Genomic DNA, 21182 nt, shown 5'->3' on the forward strand with positions numbered 1-21182 from the left:
AACAGAGACCGAAAATTGCCCGCGCGTGAAACTGAAACTGCGTTATCAGCAGCCTTCCTTCAGAAGAGTCGGGCGCAGTGTCTTTACAATCACATAATGGCGATGAACCACGAGTTTGTGTAGGATGCCTTAGTGTGCCACTGAACTGTGCGCTTGTAATTTGTTGGCATGTGAAGGTGCAACCAGCGATGTTTCACTGTTATTATGAACGTTGACGTCAAGGGAAAGTAATGTTGTATGGCGAAAACGGCTGCATCGTGCCCTAATGCATGCGGAAGCCTGTGACTGCTAGTGTGACAAAGGCAGGACATCAGCTGTGTGTTGACCAGGAAAAGTTCCCACGAACCAAAACGGCTCGGTGAAGTTACTCCGTGTGGATAGAGCTTGACTAAGTAATGACCCCGAATACGTACGCACGTGATAGAAGCGTATGTAGAAGCGCATAAACTTCCACGAGAATAAATTTTTCTTTCTAAGAAATCCTGTCTCACGCTCTTTTTTTCCAATCGTAAACCTAGGGTAACGCAAGTTAACATATTGTACTTGTGAATATTTTGATGACGTGTGATTCGTGTAAAGGTGACTTTTCTTTCAGACGGAACCTGAAATTCATCATAAGATGTCGGATCGGTGTGAAGCTGGATTGTTGTCACAGAACGAGCGCTAAAAATGGGCGCGCCGCCAAATTGTCGTGACGAAACGCCGGAGTGGCGCCGCGAGGTCAAAAGAAAAAGAAAACAAACATCTAAAGGCTCCCCGGGGCGCGCGCTCTCCCCTCGGAAGCGTGGCTTCGCCGACGAACCTCCTCGCCCCACATCGGCGGCCGAGATAGCCCGCGAAAGTTCTAGAACGAAAGGGGCGTGGTCATACCGAGTTGAGTCATCGGCCGCGGAGGGCATTCCAACCGTCCCGCCCTCTTCCCAGCCTTCGCTGCATATCGCGCCGACGAAATGACGATAACCGCCTGGAATGTCACGCGCAAGGTATTTAACTGAGCAGCCGAGATGAGAGATGAGGAGAAGACGGAAGTAGCGCCAGAGTGCGTAGGGATTCCGCCGTGTAGTCGCCGAATGTTTTGTCCGTAGGGACGAAGCAGGAGATGAAGAGGATTTCCACCTGAGGGGTGAAGGCTCGAGCTACAAGCAAGAGCGTGTGTCTACGGCTATCGAGCGAGGACGCGTGGCAACAGCTGCGTGTGTGAAGCCGACGTGTTCGGGCGAAGAAGTTTGAAGCTTGGAGAGTGGCCTATTGAAGACGGGAGGTTTCCTGGAAAAGAAACTTCGGCGAGGTTTCCTGGAAGAGAAACTTCGAAAGCTGCGGAACGACAACGCTGGACTTTGAGTGAGTGATTCTCGGAAGAGTATCATCTAGACTTTGGTTCCAAGAACTTTGGACTGAATAGGTTTTCTATCTCTTTAGTCTTTAAGTGTCTTGGCTGTTCAATGCATGCGACTGCATTGTAGTGCGTATCGTGGTCTATGTCCGTTGTTTTGAGTGTGGCTGATTGTACTGTGTAGTACGTTGTTTGATTGGTGACGTATTGTATGTAACTATTGTGGAGTGCGCATTCTTGTGTGTTGTTTTCGATCTGCCATTTTTGAGAATATAATATTTGTTCTGTTTATCAACTCTCGACTCTGACTCGTTCTTTGGGCCACAGCCGGCGTCCGCTGGCGCGCCAAAAAGGACCAGTTCTAAATTGTCCACGCTTTCGTGGTGCGGTTCGGGGGGCCAATACTTCGGCCCTTGGAATTAGCCCGGCGATCGCCTCCCGAATTAACGGGACCTGTGTGTGACAATTAATCTGGCGTCCGCGACAGGACCTTTTGGTGCACAGTGTGTCCAAAGTAGTGAGAAAGAGCCTCGAGTTGTTGATAGTGCTATCGGAACGATTTTGTGTGTTGTTCAGTGTTCTCGTTAACAAGTGCAGGGGAGTGTTCCGATAGACTGATTTAGGCAGATACTTTTTGCACGCGGCAAGGTTTTATTTGCGAGTTGCGAGACACAATGGATCTCGAAAAGTTAGTCGCTCTTGGTGAGAAGATGGGTCTTTCTGGCGCCGAACTACGAAAGTGGGTCACCCAGAAGGAAAAAGAAGAAAAAGAGAGGGCCAAAGAAGAAAAGGCAGCTGAGCTGGAAAAAGAAAGGCTGGCGGTCGAAAGAGCCAAAGCGGAAAAAGAAGCTGAGTTGGAACGAGAGAGGTTGGCAGCTGAGAGAGCCATGGAAGAAAAAGCAGCTGAGTTGGAACGAGAGAGGTTGGCAGCTGAAAGGGCGAGAGAAGAAAGAGAAGCAAAGGAGCGACAGCTGAAAGAAGAAAGAGAGGCAAAGGAGCGACAGCGGAAAGAAGAAAGAGAGCAGCAATTGAAGTTGGAGCTGGAGAGAGAAAAGTTGGCAGCCGAAAGGGCGAGAGAAGAAAGAGAAGCGGAGATGGCTGAAAGGGAACGGCAGCGGCAGCACGAGATGGAACTCGAGCGGCTCCGTTTGCAACAGCGAAGCGAAACTCCCGTCCAAGCTAGAGTTGAAAGCAGCGAACGGGAAGATCACGGCTTCCGCTTGAACCCAAGCAAGCTGCTCGTAGCGTTTGATGAAAGGAAGGACGACCTTGACGCGTACCTTCACCGGTTTGAGACGATTGCTAGGAGCCAGAATTGGCCGGAACATCAATGGGCAACTGCTTTGAGTACTTGCTTGAGTGGTGAAGCGCTCAGTGTGTACGGTAGGCTGACGCCGACCGATGCAGCCAACTATGCAAAGGTGAAAGCTGCTTTGCTGAAGCGATTTAGATTTACCGTGGAAGGATTCCGGGACAGATTCCGGACAGGAAAGCCAGCTGATGGTGAGACGGCTACGCAGTATGCCGCCCGACTTTGCCATTATTTCGACAGATGGATTGAACTTTCAGGGACAGCGCAGGAGTACGATGAACTTTGAGAGCTCCTAATTAGAGACAATTTCTTACTAGTTGCCACCCAAGCCTGTCGCTGTACTTGAAAGAGAGGAAGGCTGAGTCACTTGAAGGCATGCTTGAATTGGCTGATCAATTCTTGGAAGCGCAAGGTGGAACTAATTTGGCCAAGGTCAAGAAGGATTGTCCTGATGATTCGAAGAAATTGGCTCCCGAAGAAAAGAAGCGTGCACCAGAGAGCATTCCGCGATGTTTTCTGTGCAACCGAGTGGGTCATCGCGCGAAAAACTGTCGAACGATCTTTACGAGCCCTACGGCAGTAAAATGTTTCAAGTGTGGTCAGACTGGGCACAAAGCAGACGCTTGTCGGAACGGAGTGAGTCAAACTCACCAGGTATCTTGTGTGCAAGCGGCACCGAAATCTGATAATAATGCCATCACCGATGGATTCGTAGAGTTGAAGAATGGGGAGAAAATTCCTATTGTGGGTGCTGTAATGTCAAAACAGCCAACCGATGTTACGAAGGGAATGCCAGCGCTGCCTGGAAAGGTTGCAGGCAAGAAGATTACGGTTCTAAGAGACACCGGTAGCTCCACGGTTATCGTGCGGAGAAACTTGGTACGGGAAAGTGAGTTAACCGGCAAAACGAAACTGGTTTGCTTGATTGACCGTACAGTTCGGATGCTTCCCGAAGCAGAGATTGGGGTTGAAACCCCATACTTCAGCGGGAAGGTTACGGCTCTATGTATGACGACCCCCCTTTACGACCTTGTCATCGGAAACATCGACGGGGCGCGAGGACCGAATGATCCGGAATGTTTGGGAGAAGACCCTAAGATGGAGTCCTCGCCAACCCAGCGACCGCGAGATACAGTGGAGGAGCATCCCGTGACGGATATCACTCGAGCCCAAGGTGAAGCCGCGGTGCAAGGGACCATGAATAATAAGATGATCGTGACGAATGAGTTCACGGGCCGAAAAACTGGACTTACGTCGGCACGAGCTCCACCGACCGACAGTGTAAAAGTGACGGAGTCGGCCAGTCGGGCCAAATGTAGAGACATGAACAAGCTGGTAAATAAACAGAAAGGACCCGTCGAACGTCATGACCCGTTAACGGTGTCGGAAGTGACAACGATGGCTGAGACGCCGCCTCAGATATCGTCATTGGAAAGGGCTCGCCGAAAAGGAACGTGGAAACACAAGAAGAGATCGAGCGAGCACCGCAAGAAAGGGCGCAAGCGCCGCTCAAAGTACACAGGATAAGTGCTGAAATCGAATCAGAATGTGTTTGGCAGTGCTGAGTGCCATATGCTGTGTTAGTGTTGTGTTATCCTGTGTCACAAGTGTCGAAGTATCTGTGCTGTGATGTGATGTATAGTGTTGTATAATTGTTGTAATGAGAGAACTTTGTACATTTGTATTATTGGGAATGTGTGGTGGAGTGTTGTACTCATGTGCCTGTGGTTATATTTCATGTGTTGTGTAATTGAATTACAATGTACAATTGTATTGAGTGAACTATTGCGAATGTGCCGTGTCATGAGCGACGGACTATGTTACAGTCTTTGAGTGTGTGGGGACTGTTCGCGCTCGTTTGTGTGGTTCTGAATATTATGAGATAATATTCTTAAAGTGGTGGGCAGTGTCAAAATGGGGGGCAGTGTCAAAAAATGGGCGCGCCGCCAAATTGTCGCGACGAAACGCCGGAGTGGCGCCGCGAGGTCAAAAGAAAAAGAAAACAAACATCTAAAGGCTCCCCGGGGCGCGCGCTCTCCCCTCGGAAGCGTGGCTTCGCCGACGAACCTCCTCGCCCCACATCGGCGGCCGAGATAGCCCGCGAAAGTTCTAGAACGAAAGGGGCGTGGTCATACCGAGTTGAGTCATCGGCCGCGGAGGGCATTCCAACCGTCCCGCCCTCTTCCCAGCCTTCGCTGCGTATCGCGCCGACGAAATGACGATAACCGCCTGGAATGTCACGCGCAAGGTATTTAACTGAGCAGCCGAGATGAGAGATGAGGAGAAGACGGAAGTAGCGCCAGAGTGCGTAGGGATTCCGCCGTGTAGTCGGCGAATGTTTTGTCCGTAGGGACGAAGCAGGAGATGAAGAGGATTTCCACCTGAGGGGTGAAGGCTCGAGCTACAAGCAAGAGCGTGTGTCTACGGCTATCGAGCGAGGACGCGTGGCAACAGCTGCGTGTGTGAAGCCGACGTGTTCGGGCGAAGAAGTTTGAAGCTTGGAGAGTGGCCTATTGAAGACGGGAGGTTTCCTGGAAAAGAAACTTCGGCGAGGTTTCCTGGAAGAGAAACTTCGAAAGCTGCGGAACGACAACAACGCTGGACTTTGAGTGAGTGATTCTCGGAAGAGTATCATCTAGACTTTGGTTCCAAGAACTTTGGACTGAATAGGTTTTCTATCTCTTTAGTCTTTAAGTGTCTTGGCTGTTCAATGCATGCGACTGCATTGTAGTGCGTATCGTGGTCTGTGTCCGTTGTTTTGAGTGTGGCTGATTGTACTGTGTAGTACGTTGTTTGATTGGTGACGTATTGTATGTAACTATTGTGGAGTGCGCATTCTTGTGTGTTGTTTTCGATCTGCCATTTTTGAGAATATAATATTTGTTCTGTTTATCAACTCTCGACTCTGACTCGTTCTTTGGGCCACAGCCGGCGTCCGCTGGCGCGCCAAAAAGGACCACTTCTAAATTGTCCACGCTTTCGTGGTGTGGTTCAAGGCGCCAATACTTCGGCCTTTGGAATTAGCCCGGCGATCGCCTCCCGCATTAACGGGACGTGTGTGTGACAATTGTATAACCAAGTTTTTTAATGCATTATTTTTATCGGATTTTGCCAGAACCAAACCGACTTGTCGTAAAATATTGGTCGTCTCAAAACCGGCAGACGTATAATCGAAGTTCCTCTGTCGATGTGCATAGCTGGTTGAAATAAATTTGCACAAATAAAAAAAACACAATCAAGGAGTCCAGGGAACGGGCTTTACGGGTAACAGTAGAACACCTATAATCTTTCGTCACGTATGCACGTACTAATAAAAAGAGCATATGTGGATATGAGGTGCTTGCACAAGTTTTAGACCAAGCAATGTGATAGGCTGGTACAAAGATCTATGTTGCTTTTGATATCGGAAGCTTCCAGAGCAAGTCTGACAACTTGCAACCTTGAGGAGTAGTCTGCCTATGTAAATCAGCGTGACCCCTCATCACCAGTCCCCTCTGCAGACACGCCCATTCTGGGCAGGAGCAGTGACGCATCTTTTAGACTTGCTTTGGCAGCTCTTCTGACATCCTTGTTCACCCAGATATTTTCTCTAGTTTAGCGTATTTTAAGGAAAGAGTATGTGTCAATTACTTGCTTCATGGAACTGGTTGGCTGTTGCTCTACTGCTGCAGAGACGTTGCGGGTGAACAAGATGCTGAACCTGGTGATGACACCGTTGCGCCAGCGTTCTTCGGCCGACCCCTTTGCTAGATTGGCTCTGGTGCGTACCCTGTGGCACTTGGCTGTCAAGCTGGGACCACAGCATCTGTCCACCTGCTTTCAACTGGTGAGCCTTTGTTGCCACACATTGTTTCCAGGTTTCATTGCATTTTTTATTGTGGCTGGTTTTTGTTACAAATGTATACTTTATTGATTTGCATAACTTGTGTGCTCTTCTTCACTCTTTAAGAGCTCTAAAAAAGTGGTGGTCAAGTTTTGGAGAGAATTCTGGAACACTGTAGGGGTGAAGGTCGTTTGCGCAATGGTATTGGACATGGGCGTATCAGCCGCGGAGGGAAGGGGGGCGCTAGCCTCCCTACTAAGAAGAGGTAGGGGGGCCGAGCCCCCCCCCACTTTCGACAGTGGTCAGTGTTGGCTGTACGTTGGGGAAACCAACAACTGAGGTGAAGTTTATTATTTTTTTTACCACAATAATCACTCAGTTTTAATGTTACGAGGGAATGAAAATATTACGAGAAAAGGTTACATAAAATGAAATATTTCTAACAATTCTGTTGTGAAGATATTTCTTGTAGGCTCTTTGCAGTGCGGGCCGCTGTACGACACTTTCGCGCCTTGTGCTAACATTGCAGAGCAGGCTAGCCCTGAACAGGGCCCCATATGATTACATCGCTGGCTCATGCTTTTATTCTGCTGTGGCTGGCCGATGCAGCTACAGATGGGAATGCGCCAATTTTTATAGACCAGTGAAAGCACTTGCTGCTTCAGGAACATAATTGTCTTCAGTCGAAAAGGAATAGCATCACCGTTGCTTTGTCGAAGCAGCTGTGAGCCTATGAGTGTGATGAATTCTTTTCAATATTTGGTTTTGCCGTACTGAAATAGCAAGAAAAAAAAGGTTTGCGGTTCAATATTCGATCAACCCAATCACTGAACAGCCTTTCTTATGGTACCTTGTAACGGTTGCAGCAGCTTGCTAAGTGGCGAAGAATAAAGCTGTGTATTCGAGCAGTGGGAAGGTCAGCTTTTATTCCTTCTCTGAAACTTGATCCCACAAACCAAGAGGGTAGTAAAATTTCGTGTTTTTTTTACACTAAGAGGACTTAATCAAGAATCGGGCTATTTGTTGTCATTCAACTTGAATAGAGTTTCACAGCTCCACGTACAACTCTCGCAGCAAAGAAGCACATACCGTATAAACGCGTGTAAGGGCCGCACTTTTTTTTCAGGAAGTGAGGGCTAATTTTCAGGTTGCGGCCCATACACGGAACTTTTTTTTGTGGTGAACTAAAAACAACGTACCAGTTAGTGAACGAAGAGCGTTTATTGCAGTATGCCGCGTGTGCGCTTAATCGTCGTCACTCGACGAGTCCTCTAACTCTGAGTCGGAGATAGTGTGTTGCGGAGCACCATCATTCCACAAACATTCATCTTCGGTGCCATCCAGGCTGTTGGATATCCCAGTGACCTTAAAACTTCGGCACACAATGTCCGTCGACACCGAGCTCCACGCCGACAATATCCAACCGAGAACAGTAGCAAGCGGTGCCCTCTTCGGCCGTCCGGTCGGCGTGTGCTCATGGTTGCCGGCTGCCATCCATTCCGTGTACAGTCTTCGGAATTCAACTTTGCATGGTTGATTCACGCTCACATCCAATGGTTGCAACATTCCTGTGAGGCCGCCTGGAATCGCGGCCATGTCTGTGCCGACACGGCGCAGCTGCTGCTTCACCTTATCGGTAAGGTGGCCGCGGAAACTATCCAATACTAAAAGTGAATGTTTGGCCAACAAAGCTCCCGGTCTGTTCTGCCAAACACTTTTCACCCAGTCTAGCACCAAATCATCGTTCATCCATCCCTTCTCTTGGGCTCTAACTATGATGCCCTTGGGGAAAGCTTCGTTGGGAATTCTTTTCCTTTTCAAAACAACGTACGGGGGTAGCTTCCGCCCGTCCGCGGTCACACAAAGCATCACAGTGCAGCGTTGGCGCTCAGCGCCGGTGTTCCGCACGGCGACACTCTTCTTGCCTTTTACTTCGACTGTGTAGTTCTAGAGAGTCAAACCACACAGGAGTTTGATCAGCGTTCGCTATTTGCGACAACAAATAACTGTGCTGATGGCGCAGGCCAATGACATGCTTGTGAAAACTAAGCACCTTGTCGGTATAGACTTCTGGCAGCCGCTGGCACAGCGTGGTCCTTCACCGAAAAGAGAGTCCCTTTCTTTTCATAAACCTTCGCACCCAGCCAGCACTAGCCTTGAAATCCCCGGCCGGTATATTTTTCGCACGTGCCAAGGCTAGTGCATTCATGCGCAGCATGTCTGTAGTGAGTGCAAAACCATCGTTCCGCACCTCAGTCACATAGCGGAGCAACTCCTCTTCCAAATCGGGATACTTGCACTGTTTTCCTCGGAAAGCGCGCTTTTTGATATTGGTGTTCTGCAAGGCTTTCTTCTGGGCGCACCAACGTCGAACACACTTCTCGTCAACGTCGAATTTTCTGCCGACGGCCCGTTTCTCGTGCTCGAGGGCAAACTCTATCACCTTCAACTTATAGCCAGCTGTATAGCTATTCAGCTGCTTGCCCATCGTGCGAAAACGTAAACGTCCCGCAGAAAACTAGCTGGAGTCCCAGAGTCATTCAACGGTGCGCAAAACTCGAGCACATGGCAGGCTGAACAGCTCAATGACCAAACAACGCACAAATACCAAAGTTGGTGATGCTAATGCCGATATGGATAGCGCGTTTGTATAGAAGTGTCAGAAGTTAAATATAAAATCCTGCTTTAACCTTTAGTTGGCGGGTGTATGAACACTACTGAAAAAATTAAAAATTTTTAGCCAACTTCATGAACATATTAGCATGAAGAAAACCAACAAATTATTCTAATGATGTACTAGAATTGCGTTCCCTAACGCCATCTACTGACAAGGCCTAGTAGCTCAAACACGCGCGCGCATTTTGAATACGCATGGGTTAAGGAAAATGCGGATGCGGCCCTTACACACAACTTTTTTTTTTTTGAATATGTGCTTCTTAAAAACGGGATGCGGCCCTTACACGCGTGTATACGGTATGCGCAGCCCTACCTAATGCTCTCTTTCTCAGCAAAAATGAGCTAATTGTATTTATGCAAAGAGTTGTGAGGTATTTATGCAAAGAGTTGTGATGCAAAGAGTTGTGAGTCAGCGGTCTGCAGACTTTCCGGGAAACCAATTTCGACCACCAATCAGGCATTAGCAAGGGGCCGATACATTTTTATTGTTAAACGTCGACCCTGCCTCTGCGCCTCTCTAGTTGCCGCTCTCCCCGACCGCTTTTTGTTATGCACCGCTCCGTCTTTTGTCCCCCCCCCCCCCCCCCCCGCTATTCTGAGCACCCCGCACCGCTTCACACTGCCACCGATCTTTCAAAGACCGGTAGGCCATCTACCCTGTTTTCGATCGCTAGTACTGTCGTTGGCGTTGCCGGCTTGGAGTGACCAGACTATAACATCGTCGGCCACTGACTGTATCCGATAGTCAGCGCCTAGTGCACGCGCGCACGCTATCCCACCTACACTGATAATTTGCGATTCGTTTCGTGTTCGGGACTTGTTTTCGCTCACTTCGTACTCAACTCAGCATGCCTTCCGCGCACGTGCGGAAGCGCGAAAACGGCTGCTGTTGGTGCGGAAGCAATCGCGAAATATGCAGTTTGTGAGGCCACGCGAACCCGCCTGTGCAACAAAACGATGTTTTGACCACGGCCGCCGATTCTTCGAACACCGCCACGCACACCGATTCAGATGGCCATGCACTCTTTCCAAGTTTTTTGTACGTGCGAGTTTCGTGGACCTTTCAAGCAAGCTACCCAACCTGCCTCCTTCCCGTGTGTTTTGGTTTTCAAGGTTGCCCTCCCGCCGCATCCTCCCCTCTCTATCGCAACTCCTTGCCCTTCTCTCGCAAGTCTGCTCTCCTCTCTTGATTACAACCCCATCGTCCGTCCCCACCGCTCCGCGACGCCTCCCACGCTGGCTCGATATAGTTTCATTTTCTGACTGGAAACGGGTGCAGAGCTGTTCCACACGTTCTGGCATGTGTGTCGTGTGTGTGCATCTTGCTCGCTCTTGGTGTGCGTGTGTAGTCATGATGGCCGATGGGAGGACTAGCATGCTTTTTCCTGCCGCTCAACAAAACGTCGAAAGTGTGACCGTTTGGCTTGGCTTGAGCGTAATGCATGCGTTAGGTACCGCGTTGTGGAGCGCTTGGTCATAGCTGTTGACCACATGGCAGCCAACTTGCCGCTTTGGGCGTCCCGGTATTGAGCTGTGGAGATGCTGAATATTTTGTGGGCGGTGGTGACGACTACATGCGCGCGAAACTATTTTTGCGAGGCTGACTTCGCCGACGTCAGGCCCGATGCCGAGCCGGAAGCTTCCAAACAGAACCACTGCGGCGGCGATTTGCGGCAGCGCGCCGTCGACTCCGACATAAGAGAGCGAATGGGACATCTGTTGCGATGGGTTCATTATGGTCGATGATGGTGCCGACATCGCGAAACTGTACACGGATTAAGGCATTGTGAATGAAGTACGCGGCATGAGCAATTTGGAGGAATCTGATTGCGAGAACGATGAAACTTTGGAGCCAGCGCCTCATGCAGCTTATGCCACGGGCCTCGGCGAATGAGCACGCTGCCGTTTGAAAACTCGAGACCGCCCTTATCGCTTCTGCCCTTCTAATCATGTGCATCACATACTGTTTTGGGCAAAAAAGTGTGTTTTCACTCACAAGTTTTTTAAAAGTTGTGTTTCATTTAATACAAACTTCGGGATACAGCGAACGGATACCGTGTCAGACTCAGGTTCGTTATAAGCGGGCTCGACTGTATTCCAGGGACGAATTAGGTAAGCTCGCCCCCCCCCCCATTCGCGATAGAATTGGTATGCCACTGATATTGGAATATGTATATGATTTGGCTGACAATATCCTCATCGTAAAAGGATGTGAATGCTTGAACACATGTTTTTTTGGTGTGCCCAACTGCGTCTACTGTCTCCGGGTGCTCTGAGTGCACGACATTTGAGACCCTACATGTACAAAGTGACGTGCAGTGCAGTAATGTGTGCGGTATATATGTTAAAGAAAGGAAATAAATTACAGTAGAATCTCGATGATACGAATTCGAGGTGAACAGGCAAAATATTCGTACCATCCCAAATTCGTATGAACCAAAACAAGATACACGTTATCATGAAGAGGAACGATAACGTTATTGTGATCAACTACTTTTTGCTGAAAAAGTCCATAATGTTCCTTCGCACTTTTCTGCTTTTGCGGTTCAAGAACACCGCCTGAAAAGCATAAAACCGTGCCTCGTTTTTTTCGCTCACGTTGTCGGTGCTTATGGTGCGGCGCAGGACGTCGAGGGCGTGGTGGTTTTCCGACATTGACGCCAGGTCACCCACGTCGGCGTCTTCACCGTCACTGTCAGACTCCATCTCCCTTACCTCGTCAACCAGTTCTTCAATAGATTGCAGCCCACAGGTCGCGACATTATCGTCCGCAGTGACAAAGTCTTGCGGCGAAGCTTCAGTTTTGAGATTCTGCCAACCCTCGATGTGCAAATCAGCGTCATGCTCTTCGTTATCTTCTGTCAGAGCTGCATCTTAAAAAAATCCACACCTGCGAAAACAGTTCTCGATCCTGCGTCACATTATGCCAGGACATCGCAAAGAAATGTAGCGCGTCCAGCAGACTAATTATCGAGGTTTCATCTTTGCACTCAATTTTCGCCAGAAGTCCCCGCACAAGCAATCCTTTAAAACGATGTTTGACATTTCGAATTATGCCTCTGTCTAGCAGCTGTAGATAGCTTGCCGTGTTTGCAGGGAGGAATGCTGCCCGCACTGTTAAATTTCAAGTCTTTTGAATGGGCTGAACACTGGTCGACAAAAAGCAAAATTTTTCTGTTTTTGCAACCATATTCCGGTCCAAAGATGTCAGAAACTCGCGGAAAAATCTGATGTCATCCATGATTTTTTTGTTTCCTTTGTACAAGCAAGGCAAACGTCCTGCCGATCGGAAGCACTTTGGCTGTTTTGGTTTGCCTATCACAGTAAGCTGCATTTTTTTGGAGCTGTCGGCGCAAAAGCGCGGTGACTTGCTATTTACTTTTCTGACCACCCTGGCAAGCCTGCCCCTTCACACACGGGCTCTTCTCCGGCTGAAGGTTGAAAAAGAGTCCTGCCTCGTTAGCGTTGAATATGTCACATGGTGCATAGTCTGAAATAGGAGCCGGAAGTGTGTTGAGCCAGTCGTTCACCTGTGACTCGTCTACTTTCTTCGCTTCACCGCTGACAACTCTGTAGACTAATCTGTGTTGTTGTTTGAAACGGTGCACCCATACGCCGGAAGCTTGGAAGCTGTCGTTGCCAAGAGAAAGCACTACGTTGTCCGCCTTTTCGCATAAGACATTGCCGTCCACGTTGACGCTGGCTGCTGTCATTTTGCACAACCATGTAAGCAGAACGTCTTCCAGATTTACGTGTGTAGCCGTCTTCACCTGCTTCACTTTTGTGCCGAAGTGCTAGGCATTTTTTGAGATAAGTACTTCTCGCTGCCCAACAACAGTGCAGAGAGTTGTTGGGGCTATGCTTAACTCTTTCGCCAAGATGGCGCGCTTTTTCTTGGGGTCTTCCTCGACCTTCCTGAGAATTTGGATTTTCTTTTTGAAAGAAAAAGCCTTTAGCATTATAGAAATAATGAACGCTTCGGTCTTTCTGTAGTGGCAAGCTTAGGCAATACAAAAAGTCTCGAAAAGAATACGAACGAAGCAGCAAAACTGACGTTCACGAGAACCCGCACACCACATGAAAACAGCATTTCAATAAAAAAAGTAGAAAAAAACTCACCGTATATCCACGCAGTGAATGATGATTGGTTAGGTGAAGTGTTCGTCAGTTCGTCCATGCTTCCGTCCGTTTATTTGTTCTTGCTTCTGTTCGTTCATGCGTCCATCCTTGTGTCTCTCCATTTGTGCGTCCGTCCGTGCATCCGTCCGTACATTCGTTCTTTCATCTGTTCGTTCATTCGTCTGCCTGTCTGTCCATCCGTCCGTCTATTCGTGCGGCCGTTCCTCCATCTGTCCATCCCTCCATCTGTCCATGCGTCCGCCACTCTGTCTGTCTGTCCGCCCGTTCGTCAGTTCTTCCGTCCATCTGCATGTCCGTCCATTCGTCTGTACTGTAAACACTCCAAGTACAGCCATCTCACATCTTTTCACCGTGTATTCATCATATACAAGTGCCGCCATCCAGCGGAAATTATAAGAACCACTGTTTCGGGTATGTGCCACCGGTGATTACGCACTTTCAGGGACGCACAAGCCATGCCATAAGGAGCTTCGCCTCTAAAAAGCCAAAGAGCTGCTTGGAAAGGGCTGATGTATCTTGTCGAGCACATGACCAGGGCAAGAAACGAGAAGGCAGCGTCTTCTGCGCTGCACGGCGCAGCAGCCAGCCCCACACAGAAGTGGCTCCTGTGTTGCACCGATGTGATGTCAGTTTAAAAAATATTACTTAAAGCTATTTAAATGTATAAATTATTAGTGTGTAATATGTTAAACCTTCAAATATATTACTAATAAGCAGGTGTTTGACGAGTCAATTAGCCTATATTTGTTAATTGAACACATATCACAAGCATTTCAAATACAAGGGGCACCATGGGCGCGGTGGCTGCGAAAGGTAACAGTAGATTGTAACTGCGATTTGTGTTGGCGGTAACAGTATTATTGAAAACTTCGGCAAATTCGTCGCCTAGGCCACCCCCGAGGAGGACTGGGGACCATGTGTCCTCACTGCTTTGTGGGATTGCTTGATGCCCAGTTGATGCTAGAGGTTGGAGCTAGCGCGGCTGTCTACTGCGCCACAGCTTCATCTCAGTGTATGTGCAATAAAGTTTCTCAGTGTAAAGTGCGGGTTATTGTTGTTGGATATACTGAATTTTCCAGATTGCATTGCCAAGCGGGGTGTTGTCGAAGGTGAAAGTGTCCTTGCTGCCGAGTTTTACTTACAAGAGTGGAAACTTGGGCTAGTTGGTGCGTAGTCATATTTGCAAGATGTTTCAGCGCGCGAACAAAGGAAAAAGGAAAAAGGACAGGGTAGACAGAAAGAGCGCTGACTTCCAACTAACTTTATTTCACAGAGTGGCAAGAATATATACTGCTAAAAAAGGATGATAACAGAGCATGAAGGTAAAATGCACCCTAATCTACACATCAGTAACAAAACACGTGTGACAGGTCCTCTATTGCCTCAAAGCCGAGCTAGGTAATCACGTTCAGCCTGTGATAAAGAAATCGATGATGTGCTTACACATTTATCTCCTAGCAAGTGTATTTTTTCGGCTTCTATAATTTCTCGGGTAAGCTGATCCCTGTGCCTTGCCAATATGGAGCACTTATCAAAGAGAGGGGTGCACCCACAATCTCGGCAATGAATGCCAAGATGCCCTTGTACCACATTGTGCACATTGTTTCGGTGTTCTCGGAGGCGGTCATTTATGCACCTGCCGGTTTGCCCGACATAGATGCACCCACACGTCAGTGGAATCAAGTAAACGACTCCCACTGCGCATGGGACGTAGCGTGTCCTGTGCGCGACAGAGCACGAGGCAGAATTTGCACGAGGTGCATTGACCCGTTTGCAAAGCCTCTGCAATTTTTCCGGGGCAGAAAAAACCACAAAAACGTTGGCGTCTCGAGCAATCTTTTTTAGCCTGTGTGATACGTCGTGCACGTAAGGCAGTACGACAGGCCGGCTCTTTTTGCCACTGTTTCGCTTATCCGGTTTGTCGCCTCGCTTCAAGACAGTGACCAGCTTTTCCGCCACCGAAACGAGAACATGTACACCACAGCTTTGCTCTACAAGTAGAGCGGCTTACCAAAGCTGGTTACCCCACGCATGTTCTCGTTTCGGTGGCGGAAAAGCTGGTCACTGTCTTGAAGCGAGGCGACAAACCGGATAAGCGAAACAGTGGCAAAAAGAGCCGGCCTGTCGTACTGCCTTACGTGCACGACGTATCACACAGGCTAAAAAAGATTGCTCGAGACGCCAACGTTTTTGTGGTTTTTTCTGCCCCGGAAAAATTGCAGAGGCTTTGCAAACGGGTCAATGCACCTCGTGCAAATTCTGCCTCGTGCTCTGTCGCGCACAGGACACGCTACGTCCCATGCGCAGTGGGAGTCGTTTACTTGATTCCACTGACGTGTGGGTGCATCTATGTCGGGCAAACCGGCAGGTGCATAAATGACCGCCTCCGAGAACACCGAAACAATGTGCACAATGTGGTACAAGGGCATCTTGGCATTCATTGCCGAGATTGTGGGTGCACCCCTCTCTTTGATAAGTGCTCCATATTGGCAAGGCACAGGGATCAGCTTACCCGAGAAATTATAGAAGCCGAAAAAATACACTTGCTAGGAGATAAATGTGTAAGCACATCATCGATTTCTTTATCACAGGCTGAACGTGATTACCTAGCTCGGCTTTGAGGCAATAGAGGACCTGTCACACGTGTTTTGTTACTGATGTGTAGATTAGGGTGCATTTTACCTTCATGCTCTGTTATCATCCTTTTTTAGCAGTATATATTCTTGCCACTCTGTGAAATAAAGTTAGTTGGAAGTCAGCGCTCTTTCTGTCTACCCTGTCCTTTTTCCTTTTTCCTTTGTTCGCGCGCTGAAACATCTTGCAAATATGAGTTTTACTTGTTGCGAAGGGCAAGGTCGACAATGAAATAAATACTTTCGCACAGTTCCATGTGAATGTCCGGACGCACATGCATGAAACCCCAGTGCGTCTGTGAAGTATTCTTACGAAGTCTGTGATCTCCGAAAGCCAAAGCTACTGCATTGCAGGCTATTTTGCTAAGTGCAAACACGTACGGTCGTTCTCATTCGTTGCTACGTATATGCTCCCGTGCTGTCACAGGCCGTGCGCGTCTTTCAGCAAGGCAGACAAGCTGTTTCGAACGTAAATGGGCTAACGCTGTCGGCGCTTGCCCTTTGGCATCGTTCATCGAGTGTTGATTGCCTAGAGAATTACGGTGGGACGTCAGTATTTTGAAGCGGCCTGTTGGTTACCTCGTCAGGTGATGACGGTATACTGAGTGACATAAAACACTTTCCTGTTGCATATTCGGCGTTGCTACATTGCAGTGCGCCTTTGTGTCATCAAAACTTAGATAAACCATGGAAACCAACATTCCTGACGCGTATGCTATAGAAACCAATCCAGCAAGCTGCATTTGAATTTTTCGTGTTCTTTTGCATCTCGCCGATTAAGAGCATTAATTTTCAAAACACTTTATCATGATAAATATAGCCAATTTAGCGAGGGTCATCACACATTCAATATCAAAGGGTCTGTGGACAGGACCACCAGCAACAAGTCAAGTTGATGGGAGGCCGATGAGGAGGCACAAATGTTAAAACAATGCTTGCGCGAGCAAGAAAAGAAAAAGAAAAACAAAGACTGTAGTGGCCTGTGGGGCTTGGAACTCTGACCTAACCCGTCCTTTATGTGCCGCGCTAGCCTATTACCCCACAGCTGTCGATCGCTTCGGTGGTTTTGTATTGTTGTCACGCCAGGTTTAACTTTACATTTTTAACATTTTTTTTCCATCTGGACATAACTTTAATGGCTTCTATGGTTATGCCTAGACGTAACGCGAGACACTCCGAATACTCAAACGAAGCGCCTATCCGGAAAAGTGCATGACGTCACTTCCACAGCAGCCGTTTCTGTGTAGAGATGGCTCGAGCACCGCAAGGTGCAGCAGTCTGCTTGCCAATTGAGAAAGTCTGCGCATGCCGCTCGCCCTTTTTCCCCTCGCAAACTCGTTTTCCAAGCCGTACCCGAGTGGTTTTTCCTTTCTCGCAGGTGGCATGCGGGATGATGGAGGGAGGGGCACGGCGCAGCGGCGGGGAGCAGGCGAGGATAGAATGCAATGCTTCTTCGCTGTTTGCGCGGCTGGGGCAGTGCAAGAGGTGAAGAAAAGTGGCGTGTAAAAAAACCGCCGGCAGTCACGGTGGGCCGGTGGCCACTCTGCGTTGCGCCACTTATGTAACTTATGTAATGGTCATTCGTGCATTTGTATCATCTGCGTCGGCTGGGGAAACCGTTTGTATATAACAGAATGACAGCCTATTTTATATAACGTCGGCCGTCCAAAACAACCTTGAAATTCGCATCAACCATAATCGTATTACTGAGATTATACTGTAAAGCACAAATTGCAGGTAGATGTTTATTTTAAAGAATCAGCAAGTACCGCATTTACTCCTGTATTGAACCCATTTTTTTTCTAAAAAAATCGGAGCACAGCTGGAGGGTGTGTTCATTATGTGAGGTAAATTTTATGAAAACTCCTTCGGGATGAGCAAAAAATGCAGTAATGCAAAGAAAAAAAGTTAGGTCGCTTAGCCTTTCATAATTGACATACACATACACTGCTTGGAAACGGCTTTATTGCACTTCACTCATCTTCGGCGGTTGGATGACTCTATCATCTGCAAGCTGTCCCCGCGCCACCCCCACATGTCCTAAAAGCGTTTCGTGGCTATGTTTTCTCGCAATCTTCTTATCTTATCTTCTGTGATCTTTTGTGATCTCGAGGGGCGTCTAGAAGTGTACGCTGCGACACTACGACGCACTTTGCCAAATTTGCTGCAACCTCGTACGATGATTGCTCTAATGCTATTGACATTGTCGCAAGTAACCAGTCTTGCAGCAAGTTACTACCCAAGCATCAAAGTCAAACGTCAATAACAAGATTAACGACGAAATATGACCGTTGCCTTGCGGCCCTCTTGAGAAGTCACTGTAGAAAAAGTAGCCAATAAGGAACCAGCGCTGAAGTTTTCACGACCACCCTGGTGTTGAGAGCACGCACTTCTCAGCTGCTCTTGCAGACGAAAATGACAGCTGGGGTGGTGTGTGCGCGCATTACCTCTGGAGTCTCGAAAAGGCGAAAGCCACGCTTTTCGAGTAAACGGACAAAGCAGACGCAGTCAGAATCAACCAAATACACATTTATTTATTCACTTTTAAAACGTCGATATTGTCAGCCGAATAATTATAACATCAATTGTGATCAACACGCTAAAACAACCTTACACATTCTTACACAACACTCAACAACATGACAAACAAGGCAGTGTCGCCAACACCTGGCTCACCTCATTGGCCCCCGGCAGACGGACCGCGGTGCCGTGCACCAGGGTCCTACTGCGAGAGACAACTGTTTGCGCCAAAAGCCACCAGCCGAAGAGCCCAGCTTATTTCTCACTCGCCGCTACCAAGGCTTGCCGCCAGGCGTCGCCGCCGGCGCTAAGGTTTTCTAACCATGATGATGATGGTGGCGATAAACGCTCACAAGCACAACGCCACCCACCATTCAATATTATGACCCCAAAATATGGCCTCTGTGCGAGACACGTGCGCCACGCGGAGCAAACAACTTTACAGGGGGTCTCAGCACCTTCACATTTTCTCAACCTTGAGTGTTGAAGATTGGGCGAGTTGGTTCATCGTATTTGAACTGGTATAGCGCATTATGGGGAAGAAGAAACGGCTGAGCAGACCGACATAAGAGGACAGAGCGCTAACTTCCAACTGAGCTTTATTGTCAAACTGCATCAAATATATAGACCGGCGCAAGCATACAAAATCACCCTAACGCAACGACAAGATAACACACAACATCACACCGTCACATATCACAGATTCATAGGCGGTTATCCTGGTTAAGGAAGGCTACTTCATGTTCAGATAAAACCAAAGAAGGGGCGCTAATACACATGCTGCCAGCTCTTGCTATACAATGCGCTTCTATAATTTCTTGAGTTAATTGTGACGGGTGCTTTTTTACCACTTCGCATTGATCAAACATGGGGGTACATCCACAATCTCGGCAGTGAATTCCAATGTGGCCCTGGTTTGCTTTGTGAACATTGTAATGGTGCTCTTTTAGCCTTTCATTAAGGCATCGCCCCGTTTGGCCGAAATACCACATACCACATGAGAATGAAATCGCGTAAACAACCCCCGCTACACACGGCACAAACCGAGTTTTGTGCTTAGTTGCGCAACCAGTGGTACATGATTTGAGAGGGTTGACTGCTTTGCAAAGCCGCTGTAACTTATCCGGCGCTGAAAACACCACTTTGACGCTGGATTTTTCCCCTATCTTTTTTAGCCGGTGGGAAATGTCATGCACGTAGGGTAAAACTATGGGTCTTTCGCGGTCGTTAGATTCCGGCTGAGCCTCGGAGTTGCAGCCTTTCTTTATCTGTTTTAATAGCTTTTCAGCTATAGATGCCAGTAGGATAGCTGGGTACCCAGCACTCAAAAGCCTTTCAGCTTGAGCTGCAAAGCTGCGCTGCATGACATGATGACACGATTTCCTAAGAGGATTGATGAGAGAAAGATTTGTGATGCTGCGCTTAACTAACTTGGAATGGGAAGAGTCATAGGGTAAAAGGGGTTTTCCATTTCTAGGTTCAAATAGCCGACGATGTTGTAATGACTTTTAAAGAATGTTTCAAACCGCTTTTATTGACTCACAAGTTGCCAGTTGACAATAGCTTACGCTTTTTAGATTTGAATTTAATTCTTTCACCTGACCATGTGTGCTGGCTATTTGAACCTAGAAATGGAAAACCCCTTTTACCCTATGACTCTTCCCATTCCAAGTTAGTTAAGCGCAGCATCACAAATCTTTCTCTCATCAATCCTCTTAAGAAATCGTGTCATCATGTCATGCAGCGCAGCTTTGCTGCTCAAGCTGAAAGGCTTTTGAGTGCTGGGTACCCAGCTATCCTACTGGCATCTATAGCTGAAAAGCTATTAAAACAGATAAAGAAAGGCTGCAACTCCGAGGCTCAGCCGGAATCTAACGACCGTAAAAGACCCATAGTTTTACCCTACGTGCATGACATTTCCCACCGGCTAAAAAAGATAGGGGAAAAATCCAGCGTCAAAGTGGTGTTTTCAGCGCCGGATAAGTTACAGCGGCTTTGCAAAGCAGTCAACCCTCTCAAATTACGTACCACTGGTTGCGCAACTAAGCACAAAACTCGGTTTGTGCCGTGTGTAGCGGAGGTTGTTTACGCGATTCCATTCTCATGTGGTATGTGGTATTTCGGCCGAACGGGGCGATGCCTTAATGAAAGGCTAAAAGAGCACCATTACAATGTTCACAAAGCAATCCAGGGCCACATTGGAATTCACTGCCGAGATTGTGGATGTACCCCCATGTTTGATCAATGCGAAGTGGTAAACAAGCACCCGTCACAATTAACTCGAGAAATTATAGAAGCGCATTGTATAGCAAGAGCTGGCAGCACGTGTATTAGCGCTTCTTCTTTGGTTTTATCTGAACATGAAGTGGCCTTCCTTAATCAGGATAACCGCCTATGAATCTGTGATATGTGACGGTGTGAGGTTGTGTGTTATCTTGTCGTTGCGTTAGGGTGATTTTGTATGCTTGCGCCGGTCTATATATTTGATGCAGTTTGGCAATAAAGCTCAGTTGGAAGTTAGCGCTCTGTCCTCTTGTGTCGGTCTGCTCAGCCGTTTCTTCTTCCCCATAATGCGCTATACCAGTTCAAATTCTCAACCTTAATTCAAAAGATATTCCAAAAAGAAAAGAAATCCGCTACACAAGCTCTAACAACAAATGACAACCCATGTCCCTACATAATGTCCTTGCACCACGACAACGCTGCCGGTCGACACTGCTCACAGCTGCACTGTCCGGCCCGACG

At 48.1% G+C, this 21182-nt stretch overlaps 1 protein-coding gene across 4 annotated transcripts in view; it reads left to right on the plus strand.

Annotated features, from left to right (window-relative positions):
* The window catches only part of LOC119178056 (uncharacterized), a 697593-nt gene that overhangs the window by 96346 nt on the left and 580065 nt on the right, over positions 1–21182 (plus strand). For all 4 annotated transcript variants that reach the window (XM_075887501.1, XM_075887516.1, XM_075887508.1 and 1 more), the window contains exon 9: positions 6317–6471. In XM_075887501.1, the coding sequence (XP_075743616.1) occupies positions 6317–6471 (155 nt within the window). The remainder of the gene's footprint in view (positions 1–6316; positions 6472–21182) is intronic.

This window comes from Rhipicephalus microplus, chromosome 1 (genome assembly GCF_043290135.1).
Source record: "Rhipicephalus microplus isolate Deutch F79 chromosome 1, USDA_Rmic, whole genome shotgun sequence".
NCBI classification, from domain to species: domain Eukaryota; kingdom Metazoa; phylum Arthropoda; class Arachnida; order Ixodida; family Ixodidae; genus Rhipicephalus; species Rhipicephalus microplus.